Source organism: Squalius cephalus (genome assembly GCF_949319135.1).
Source record: "Squalius cephalus genome assembly, chromosome: 8".
In the NCBI taxonomy this organism is placed as follows: Eukaryota; Metazoa; Chordata; class Actinopteri; order Cypriniformes; family Leuciscidae; genus Squalius; species Squalius cephalus.
This window is the reverse complement of record NC_137129.1, coordinates 18282693-18295105: the sequence shown is the minus strand read 5'-3', so window position 1 is coordinate 18295105 and position 12413 is coordinate 18282693. Positions and strand designations below refer to the sequence as shown.

General features: G+C 41.8%; 1 protein-coding gene across 5 annotated transcripts in view; it reads left to right on the top strand.

Annotated features, from left to right (window-relative positions):
• Positions 1–12159, top strand: part of hivep3a (HIVEP zinc finger 3a) — a 62364-nt gene extending 50205 nt beyond the window's left edge. For 4 of the 5 annotated variants that reach the window (XM_079878069.1, XM_079878068.1, XM_079878070.1 and 1 more), the window contains 4 exons: positions 7187–7362; positions 7919–8020; positions 8490–9163; positions 9964–12159. In XM_079878069.1, the coding sequence (XP_079734195.1) occupies positions 7187–7362; positions 7919–8020; positions 8490–9163; positions 9964–10536 (1525 nt within the window). In that variant the 3' untranslated portion in view covers positions 10537–12159. The remainder of the gene's footprint in view (positions 1–7186; positions 7363–7918; positions 8021–8489; positions 9164–9963) is intronic. The other variant, XM_079878071.1, reaches the window with a different exon arrangement.
• The last annotated feature ends 254 nt before the right edge of the window (positions 12160–12413 follow it).

Here is a 12413-nt window from a genome sequence, read left to right as displayed (position 1 = left end):
AGTTAGGGATGAAACATCTGTAGTAACCTGCCAACCCCAGAAAGGCCTGATGAGGTCTCAACAGGATGTCCATCATATGCTGGAAGGTTGCTGGAGCCCCATGCACCCCGAAGGGTAAAACCCGATACTGCCAGTGGCCACTAGGGGTGCTAAAGGCTGTTTTCTCCTGGGATGCAGCTGTGAGAGGGACCTGCCAGTATCCCTTTATCAGGTCCAAGGTGGAAATATATCGGGCTCTACCCAGACGCTCTATGAGCTCATCTACCCGGGGCATGGGGTAGCTGTAAAAGATGGAAACTTCGTTGAGTTTCTGAAAATCATTGCAGAAACGGAGGGTTCCATCAGGCTTTGGGACCATCACAATGGGACTGGACCATGGGCTCTGTGATGCTTCAATGACCCTTCAACATCTGCTGGACTTCTTCCTCAATAGCTTTGTCGACGAGCCTCGGGGACCCTTTAGGGGCACTGCCGGACAATAGTTTCAGGGGGATTGTGAATCTCATGCTAAATTAAGTTGGTCTGCCCTGGTAATTCTCAAAACACATCTCGGAACTGTCCGACTAGGGATTCAAGTTCTATCCTCTGAGTGCCTGACAATTGTGGTCCCAAATCAACCACTGGTCCCTTCAGCTTGTGAAAAAGCGGCCAGATGTTCTCGAGGTGCTGTCCATTTCTTCAGCAGGTTGATATGGTAAATTTGTTCTGCTCTCCTCCTTCCCGGCTGGCAGACTCTATACGTCACTGGCCCAAACCGCTCAATTATGGTGTAGGGTCCCTGCCAGGACGCCAGGAATTTAGAAGTGGCACACGGAACCAGGACGAGGACCTGTTCTCCTGGCTGGAATTCCCGAGCTTGAGCGGGTCGGTTATAGAGGCGTTGCTGTGCACGCTGGGCCAAGGCTAGATGTTCTCGCACTAATGGCATGACTTGGTCAATCTTCTGTCTCATATCTCGTACGTGCTCTATCACTGTTCGATGTGGGGAGGGCTGACGTTCCCATGCATCCCGGGCTACGTCGAGGAGACCTTGCGGTTGCCACCCAAACTACAACTCAAAGGCGGACTTCACGGATACCAAAAAGCACGTACGGGATCATGAGATCCCAGTCACGTCCGTCCTCAGCTACCACCCGCCATAACATCTGCTTTAGAGTCTGGTTGAAACGCTCAACTAGTCCGTCCGTTTGTGGGTGGTAGACTGAAGTACGGAGCTGTTTGACTCAGTAACTATGCCAGTAACTGGCATAGGTCTTTCATGAGCTTGGAAATGAACGGAGTGCCCTGGTCAGTCAGGATCTCGGCCAGAATGCCCACCCGGCTGAACAGAAGAAACAGTTCCTTGGCAATGTTTTTCTGTGTAGCCTTCCGAAGGGGTACAGCTTCGGGGTATCGGGTTGCATAATCCACGATGATGAGTATGTGCTCGTGGCCCCATGCAGACTTCGGCAGCGGTCCCATCAGGTCCATCCTGATACGCTCAAAGGACACCTTGATAATTGGCAATGGGATAAGTGGGCTGGGGGTAGGTTGTAGTGGTGATGTTCTTTGACAAGTTGGGCAGCTTTGGCAGAACCGCTTCACCTCAGCGTCCAGGCCAGGCCAGGCCAGGCCAGGCCAGGCCAGGCCAGGCCAATGGAACTGATCTCAAATACGCTGAATTGTGTTCTTCACCCCTAGGTGCCCTGCTGTCGGGTGTGAGTGGGCTAGCTCCAACATGATTTCAGTCTTGGACTTCGGCACTACCAGCAGGTGTTTCTCCTCCCACCGCCATTGGGCGACACAGTAAATCAGGCAATTTTTCACTATGAAGTGCGGGTAGGGATGGGGGGCTGGATGTTGGGCTTCTCCCTCCACCTCCCTAACCTGTGATCAACAATTCCGTAGCCTATCATCCTCTCGCTGTTCGCGTCCAAACAAGCCCCCTTCAGTGATCTGTTGGAAGAAATCAGTATACAGGTTAGGGGGCGAATTTTGTGACTTACCTTTTCTCTCGCTGTCGGTGGCCTGCAGGACTGGTTGGCTAGCAGTCCGACGGTGGGTCCTTTGTTTTCGGTGACTCCTGTTCCGACTAGCAGGTTGTATGGTGGTTGCTAGCAGGTGGTCAAACCCCGGCCAATCCCTTCCAAGCAGTACAGGGACCGGGAGGTCCTTTACCACTCCTACCTCCACCGGCCAGGACTTCGATCCAGCAGAGATGGTGACCGTTTGGGCAGGCACATAACGGGTGTCTCCGAGTACGCAGGTGATGGGGATAGACGATTTGCTGCCTGGCCGGGCCTTGATGATTTGAGGTTGTACCAGGCTCACTGAGTTGCCTGAATCCAGAATCGCATTCACAATCTTCCCTCCGACCCACACTTGCCGTGCAGGCGCTTCCAGCGGTAGAGCTCGGTGGACAATACAACCTGCTAGCCGTACTTTGGCATTGGGTGGGTGTGGATCGGTTGGCATAGGTTCATCCCGTGGTGTGGACGCTGCCGGCCTGTTTCCTGGTCTTGAGGGCCAGTGCTGATCAGTTAATCCTCACTTGAATCTGGAGAAGCAGCGACAAAGAGAACACACTATTAGCATTTCCTGCAGTGGAGAACTAGCTCACCCTTTCATTGGCTGCGTTTACACTTGGCATTAACATGCAACCTGTATCCGGATGTTGTCCACATACGCATTGAAAAGACAAGTGTAAACGTGCTTCTGATCGGAATGTTATTCGATCAGCTTGTCCAGGTTCAGAGGTAGTCGAGGACGCATTGTGATCGGATCTCAGTGTAATGTAAACGCAATCTAGCCATCTGGTCTGCATTCACTGGTGGACGTCACACAAAACCCCGCCCACTGTCTTTATTCCCCCTCCTCTCTCCGGAACTGAGAGCTGTGTGGTTTTGTGATACAGTCGATTGCGAAGTACATCGCAAATATACTGAAATGTTTGCCTTCGCAGTTCGCACCCAAAAGTTGCAGAACCATTCATTTTGTGCAAAGAACGCGCATTTTTCCCACCACAGCTGGCAATGTTCTCGGACCCATACGTTTCTCTGTACCGTTTCCATTATGGCATCTATCCACAATTTTAGTACTTGCAGCCTCTTCATCCTCCTCATTTTGCGAGATTTGTAAAATGTCAACCGACTGAAAACTGTTTTTTTAAAGAAAACCCACCACTTCAGGTCGACACCGGAGCCATCCATGTTTTGTTTTTTTTTCGTGGGAATGCGAGATCCGATCTGTTATCCAGATACAGAAGCCACTTGATGTGGACAGGTGTAAACGCACCGTGTCCTGATTGGCTTATGATCCGATCTGCTTGATCGGATCGCGATGATCGCATGTTAATACCAAGTGTAAACGCAGCCATTCTCTTGTTCTGCTTATATTCTCTGTTCTTAATGAAGCACAGGTGTGGCCGATCAGCACTTGCTCCTGGCTGCTGATTGAATGTGTCACGGCTGTTAGATCCACTGTCTTACTCATGTCGTGTGTGTGTGTGTGTGTGTGTGTGTGTGTGTGTGTGTGTGTGTGTGTGTTGTTCTTACTGATTGTTTCGCATGGCCGTTGCCGCTGATTACTTATTCCCTCATCAGCGCCAGCTGCATCCCATCTAGCCAGCCTATTTAATGCCTTATCTTTCGTCTTGTGTTTGTCAGATCGTTGTTGGAGCTTCCCCGTGTCTTTACCTGTTCCTGTTCTACTCGTGTGTTCTCTTGTCTGCTTTTGAGTTCATCGTGTTGTGCTGGATTCCTGTTTCCAGTCCCGTTGTGGATTCTACACTCTGATCATCACTCATCACTCTGGGGAATTCTACACTCTGATCATCACTCATCACTCCGGGGAATTCTACACTCTAATCATCACTCATCATTTCAGAGTTGCCCATCGAAGTCCCTGCGTCACCACTCTCCTGCTGTCTGTGGCGTTTGGACTTACAGTTGTTTATTCCCAATAAAGAGATATTTTACTTGCATCTTGCATCAGCGTATACTTTACGTAACAGAATGATGAGAAGTAATTACAGGGCGATGCTGAAGTGCACTCTGGAGACTCGTCACAGGGTCTAGACGAAGTCCGAACACAAGTGGTCACAAAAGATTTAAAAATGGATTTTAAGACCAAGTGTAAACGGTAATGCGTTTTGACTGACCACTTGTGGATTATTGAAAATGCATCTTAATACCAAGTGTAAATGTTTTAACCACCACGCAAAGCACCTTAGCAACTATGTAGCAACATGCTAAAAAAAAAAACATTTTTTTTTTGCATGCCCAAGCATCACTCATATTTTCTTCAGAACAGATTAAATCTAATTATTATATAATACACTGCCTTTTGGACCCACTTTAATTAAAAATTTTGGAATTCCGGTATGTTTAGATTGACATTGGTTATTTATTGGATCATATTAATTCCATCTTTACTTGGTGGTGAACTGTAGTCTGTTACTGTGAATATATCGCATCACAACCTAAATAGCTGTACAGCCTCAATCTAAAAAACTAAATCGTCTAAAATTGAACTCTATTATGGCTGTTATTTTTAAGAAAGCTGGCAACACAGTTCTTGATTTGTACTCATGTTATTGGTTATGAGCTGCTGGTTGGGTCCAGGGTTCCCTCCTTTCAGCTGTTTGCATTGGCACAGAAGCCCGGGCTCTGGGCACAGAGCGGCATTGCAAGATCCCCATGTTTGAGCCGGGGTGGTGGTGACGGGGGTCGAAGGGAGGGGAGCCCTAGTTCTTGACATTATAAATGGCGCTCTGTTTGAGGTCAAGTGGAGGCCCCGTTTTGGGACTCTCTGGACACAAACAGGGTGGATAACCAGCCAGACTACCCATGTTTGTGTGTGTCTGTGGGTAGGTGGAAGGGGTGTGTATGGATATATATGCATGTGTGGTGTCTGAAAGAGGGTCTGTGCCAAGCATACCAAGTTGTTTTAGAGCACCTTTAAAAGCATACCATGCAGGTGCTATAGATTGGAGACCAGATCTCCCACACAGACCTTTGAGATCAATGTATAGGCCTCTTTATGCACATATTCTAACCCAGAGGCTTTGCTTTGCTTTGCTGGTATTTTAATTAACCTAAAGGTGATGTTGAGAACTTGCAGTGTCAATGTCAACCTACATGTGCTGCTTTTCTGTTCCATTCTGTTTGTTTAACTTATTAAACATTGAAAAAATAGTGCTGATATGATTCACCTTTTTGCTGCACACATTTCATCCAGTTAAAGGGTTTGTTCAGGCAAAGTCTTTATTTAATCACCCTCATGTTTGTCCAAACTCAAATGAGATTCCCTTATAAAAAAAGAAGTTTACTTAATTATGTGCAACTGTAGTGTACGTCAATTTTTGCAAAAGTTAATTTAAAAAAAAATATATATAGATTAATATATAATATAATGAATTAAGTGTACTTTCATGACTGTTTCTTAACACACTTGGGGCCCTATTTTAACGATCTGAAACGCAAGTGTCAAGCGCAAAGCGCAAGTAACTTTGTGGGCGGGTCTTGGGCGCTGTTGCTATTTTCCCGGCTGGATAAATGACTCTTGCGCCCGGCGCAAATCTAAAAGAGGTTGGTATGAAGTAGCTTCATTATTCATAGGTGTGGTTTGGGCGTAACGTGAAATAAACCAATCAGAGCGTCATCTCACATTCCCTTTAAGAGCAGGCGCGCTTGTTCTATAGCGGATTCCTATTATAACGGCGGATTTGCCAGGCGCGCGCCAGGAGCAGTTCACAGCCGAGGAGACCAACGTTCTCGTCAGGGACGTTGGGGATGGAGAAACACACCGAAATTAACTTCGGTTAAACAGGCGTATGATAATTTGGGTAAATGTGTAAGCTAGATGTATGCTTTTATAATAAACTCTATCTATCTATCTATCTATCTATGTATCTATCTATCTATCTATGTAATAATGTATGATTTGCAAAAATGAAAACCGCTGCTTCTGTGTAGATGAGAGAATCAAAGTGTATGCGTGTTGTGCACACTCTACATTGTTTATGGCCAAGCATGCACCCTTAAAATAGCATAATGAACAACGCGCAACGCACCACTGACTTTAGACTAGGTTTTTTCTGGTCAGTGGCGCAATTGTTTTATGGAACAGCAAAATAGCTCCAGGGATTGTTTGCGCTGGAACACGCCACAAGTTCATTCCCTAGTTTAGCGACGTGCTTCTGTGGAGGGAAAAGTTCGTTTTGCGCGGGTGCAAAATAGGAATGATACATGCGTCGGTGTACAAAGTCAATTGCGCTGGATGCAAGATAGGGCCCTAAGTGCTTAAGTGTACTTTTTAATAATCAATTTAATTACAATACAATCAGCAGAACCTTTTAACCATATTTAAAAGACAATAGAATTAGTTATGAACTTGTATTTAAACATGTACTTAAGTCCTGCTTATAACTGCTTATAAGTACATATAAATTTAAACTATAATACATTTTCATTTAATTACAATTATCATGCAATTAAGTGCCAGAAAACATTACATTCAGTTTGTACTTGTGTGTAGAGTCTTTTACAGTATTTAATTTCCGTAATAAGTACTTCTTTTTCACAAAGGTTCAGAAGGGTTCCATAGTGCTATTTTTTTTTTTTTTTTTATAATGAGAACTGTCAAGCTCCAGAAATGTCAAAAGTAGTCCATACGGCTTGTGCGAGTCTTCTGAATCCATATGATAGCTTTGTTTGGAATTTTTTTTTTGTGAATTATTCGCTAATTTAATTATGTGTTTGATTCGCTAATTAAACACATGATTGTCATCAGTGATTATACAGTATATTGATCTCAAAAGATATGTGATGTTATGATGATTTTTTTAATTAATAGAACTTCAGTTATTCTAAACAGGTATGTAATTAAAAATTTGTGTTTTGTTTAAACCAGTGTGTCCAGATTTTTTAAGCTTTGGCCATGAAGTTTTCATTTGGTTCATCTCTTATTTTATGATATTTCTCTGGTGCTTGGTTTGTTACCTTTAGAGTTTGAAAGCCACAATTCCCATTATGATAAAGAGCACTCTCGACATTCTGCAATATTTTCTATTTTTCAAAAGTCTTTCCCTTTAGTAGTTCAACTTATAAGGGTCAGTTTGTTATCTGTCAGTGACTCCTGATCATTGGAAAAGCCTGGTGAATGTTCACACAACATATTCTTTCAGCTTTAATGTTGTGTTTTCCAGTTACAGGTCAAGTGAGGAATACGTGTATGTACGTGGCCGGGGGAGAGGACGATATGTATGTGAAGAGTGTGGAATACGCTGTAAGAAACCCAGCATGCTGCGCAAACACATTCGACTACACACGGACGATCGACCTTACATCTGCCAGCACTGTAACTTTGCCTTCAAAACCAAAGGTATGCTGCACAACTGATGAATGGAGATTTGTGGCTTTTAGTTCATGTCTGTCCATATTATATTAATATTATTGATAAAGTAAAATATACATTTAATATTTATATTAACTTTGAGCCCATCTACTATACGCTAGTGTACACCTAAAAGACAATATTTACTTTTAGCAGATATACATTTAAAATGTACATTCCAAAATACATAATCTCCTGCTCAAGGGCAAATGCAAATATTTGGTCAAATAAAATGTACTGTGGAATAAGATTGCCACTCTCCCTAACTCCACCTGCCCCTGACTAGTAATAGCAAGAAGCAAATTTAAACTAATTTATGATAAGGACAAGACCATCAATATGCTCCCTGTCCTGTAGTAGAAATATTGCCAACACAACAAAAATAGAGGTTTATAATAGATGTTATTGTATCACTAGTTCAATGACATCAGAGGTTGTTTACATGGACAAAGTCTACACCTGGATTCTCACAGGGACGAACTTGATATAAATAAGTTTCTTTTTTTTCATTCCCTTGTTGAAGCTCTCATACTGTTTTCCTCAGGGAATTTAACCAAACATATGAAGTCAAAGGCTCATGGGAAGAGGTGTCCAGAGGGAACTGCTCCAGGACCAGTTCAGTGTGAGCTTGAGACAGATGAGGGAGGTGAGAAACTTGTTTTTGAAAGAAGTCTCTTCCTTTTGCTCACCAAGGCTACATTTATTTAATCACAAATACACTAAAACAGTAATATTATTACAATATAAAATAACAATTTAAAATGTAATTTATATCTGTTATGGCAAAGCTGAATTTTCAGCAGCCATGTACATGTATAATTTATTTAAATTCAGACAAATTCTGTCTGAAGTATTAGTTACTCATTAACCTCTTTTTGTAGTTCTGTTTGTTGAAAGCATTAAAACTTTGTCTATCAATTTGACTTAAAAAATGATCAGAGCAAATTATATGATACATCAATTCATCTGATTATTTGGAAATAAATGATGTATTTACCATGAATTATTGTGGCATTTGGATTAAGTATGGTTACTTAGCTAGTGATTGAATTGGTTAAATGTATTTGTCTTTTTTGTTTGCATAATTAAGATACAGTGACTCTCTTGTGCTGTAGGTGACAGTGATAAACGTTTCCTTGAGACGGATCTGGTGGAGGAGCACCAGTTCTCAGATGCAGAGGAGACAGATGTGGATGAGGCTGATGATAATGATGAGGGTGACGAGCAAGCATCATGCTCCTCTTCATCATCTAAGAGTGCGTCTCTCTCCAGAGATAATTCTGGCTCCTGTGACATCTCAGGCTTTTCAAACCCAGGCTGGGAACAACATCCCAAACCGCCTGTCAGTATGAGCCCCCGAAAACCGAGCCACTATGGAGAAGCTGCCTCTCCGAAGACCACAAAGTCTATAGTAACCCTTCCACACCTCGAACCCACTACAGGGAAATGCTCATCCCCCATCCGCAGCCTGTCTCCTGGCCTGCAAATGTCCCCTGCTTTACCACAGTCTCCTCAGCGAGACATGTCCCCTCTACGTTGTCCCTCTCCGAGATATAGTCTCTTTCCATCATCCTGCCTTTCTTCTTTGTCTCCTTCTGAACACCCAGCCTCATCGTTCCCAGAGAGACGTGTGTCCCCAATTAGAGCCTTGTCCCCCATACAGCCTTCGGCTCACAGTTGTCCACTTGCGTTGACTGTTGGGGCCAGCGTGACTGTTCAGTACCAAGCTAATAGACCCAGAGATTCTACAAAAGCCTCACCCAACAGATTCAATCTCAAGACCAAACCGGTAAGTGTCTTTATGTAGATCTTTCTGACTGAATGTAAGAAGTAACAAGTGACCATAATGCTGATAAGAAAAAGTTAAATGACCATGCCATTTATTTCGTGCATTTGTATATTGGCCTGATCAAAAATAATGGTTTCCCATTTAAACCTGTTTTGTTTAGTTCCTCTAAAACCCATAGAAAAAATAAAATAAAATAAATGTATTTAAATAGTATTCTCGCTTGACAACAGTGTTGATGTGCAGAACTCATACTGGCAGCTTTACTGGCTCCATTCATCCTTGTTTCAATAGTGAGTAAATTGTGGGTTTCTAGTCTTGATAGCTAAATATGTAGATGCTTCTTTCTTTGTCTAAGTTTGTTTTACTCCACTTATAGAAAGATTTTTTTTTATTAGTGCACACAAAGACACCCAAATATATCCAAGATAAACATCCAAAAACACATATCCTGATTCTAAAAGCACACTGTGTGTTATTTTTGTGTCGCACCTTTATTACAAATAGAAGTCAAGCCACCGGTCTTTACATACAATTAAAGCCAAAACCTTAGATAGTAACCCATGAAATGATGAATGCATACTCATCTGTTTACCATCTACTGTGTGAAATAAAAATTTGGGAAGAACCAGGACTATCTTTAGCTGTCAAGACCGTAGCTGCAAAAAAAAGATTAACCACACTGTTTAGAAATAACGTCCTTTTGCCTAGAATAAAGATGACTGCACTAGTGGTCACTCTACAATATCCAACAGACCACTTGGTGATTTCACTAAAAAAATGTCTTTCTGGCTCCCCTCAAGGAGAAAACACACAGTCCTAAGAGAGGGACCAACATGACACAGTCTTGGCCTCTGCCACATGGGCGTCTCTCCAGGAACATGCAACCGAAAGAAGGCCAGCGTGTGTTAAGTCACCTGCCACTGCACTCCCAGCCCCAGGTGATGATTCCCAATCTCAGCCTCACGATTCCTATAGGCGGGATCCAGATGGTGCAGCCACGCTCCAATATGCTCCTCCGAAGCGCTTCTCTGAACCACAGTGTGGCCCAGATGACTGTCACTGTACTGACAAAGGAGAAAGGGGCAGATGGGAGTCCTACAGTTGAAGTTCCTCATCGTAAAAATCAGCTGATAGTGTTCACGGAGCCTACGGTGGAGATGAGCTCTAAGAGTAACACTTCCTCCGATGAAGACAAGAAGAAAATCCGGGGAGTTATTCAGTCAGAGCTAGTATCAAAAAAGAAGGAGGTTCCCAGCGTTCCCATGACGACCTGGAAGAGTATCTCTCAGAGAAATAACAGAAAGCATTCACGAAGTCCCAAGAAAGCTCAGCCGGTAGACAGCTCAAGAACATCCATGGACACTAAGTGTTAAAGAAAAAGTTCAGCCAAAAATGACAATTCTTTCTTCATTTATGCATGCGTAAAATATGTCATTCCAAACCTGCATGTTTGGCAGAATGTTCAGTTTTGCTCTTTTTAAACAGTGGCATTTGGCATTGTCTAGAATTGTCAGAAATTAACGGGCTTGGGGCAAAAATTATACCAAAATGCACAAGACTGCCTGCATAGACACAAATCAACACCTGCATCTTCATCACCGCCCTCTGGCGTGTTTGATATGCAGGCAGGAGAAATAAAAACAGGATTATTTACATTGTGTTTCCACTGTGTTAGTTATGCTGAAAGCTTCAGTGAAAGTGCAGAAATCTAGTTGCGCTCTTTACGCATTACTGTGATAGGCTACAACGCTCATCCCTGCAACCTTTTATGCAATGTGAGTAGATATGAATATAGTGTAATGCTGTAATCAACCCTTTTCACAATTAGATAAAATAATGTTTTTTTCTTAAATAGGGGAGAGTGGGGTAAGATGAGCCATTTTTTACTTGTGTGTTCCTCAAGATAAGAGAAAATTAGGCAGAAGTACACTGAATGTCTAAAAAAATAAAAAATAAAAAATCAGGATGTTTCCTATAATTTTAAATGATGAGAATATATCTATGACAAAGGGTTCTAAAAATATGGCTTCTTATTAAAAAGGGTTGATGTGGCTCAATTTACTGACCATCTAACTGAATGTGAATCAACCCCATGTGAAATTGTAAAGATCATTTACCTATTTTAAAAACTAATTTAAAAAATCAAATTTCCTTTTACAAATAGTCATATTTATTTTCTTAAAGCCAACTTAAACAACATAAAACCAACCAAATTAAGTTGTAATTTCAATATCTTTAATTGTTTATATTTCTGAAACAGTATGTTTAACATCAAAGTTGTAACCTTCCCAAAAAACAGACTAAACAGAGAGTTTGTTGAGTAAAATTAAACAAAAACTGAATTAGAATGAATGAATAAATGTCACTGAAACTATTAAACATTTTAGTCAAAACAAAAGGTTCTTGGCATGGTAGTTTTTCTGCAATGTTAGGCCATTAGGGACTACGGGTGGAAAGATATGATTAATAGGGATGCACCAATACCACTTTTTCAGAACGAGTCAGATACCGATACCTGTATTTTCACTGCATTTCTAACATTTCTAATTGTATTTAAAAGATACACCAAAATAATATAAATCATATTAGTTTGCTTAATTTGTCCATCATATATATATTTCTTTTTTAGTTATTTTCATGCTTAATTAAGCCTGCTAAAATGCATTGTATGAGCTTCTGTTACTTTCTGCATAAACTAGTGTGAATTCGTCCGTACAAGCGCAAGACGTGAAAGACAATTCAGTTCAGTATTCATGCGCTGTCTATCAAGACGTTGGTTTTCAGAGCGGTCGCTTTGGATGTTTCGTTCATGGAACTTCTTGACCTGCAAACGTCCTGTAATAATGTAGGGAACCACCCATTATGCATAAATCAGGTAACAGGTCATGTTTTACTTACATATACGATTTAGTTTTAATCCAAATAACACGTGCTGTTGTGTCTATAAATAGCTGTTTCCACTAAAAAAGTATGCATTTTTACAGTACAAATCTTTAAAGGCCATTTTCTCAAAATGTTTTTTTTTCTCATACTCAGAGCCAGAAGTATCCACTTCAGCAGCACTTACATACACCAAACTTTCCAGTTGTATTCCTATCTATATTCTCAAGGTTTTTACAGAGGGGTTTGTTCATATATCATTCAGATTCTGATTTATACAAAATTTTATACCTAAAAACGGGGCGAAAATTGATTTTTTTATGGCTGTTGTTGATATCGGAGCATTTTTAAGAGTAGCCTACGAGTAGGC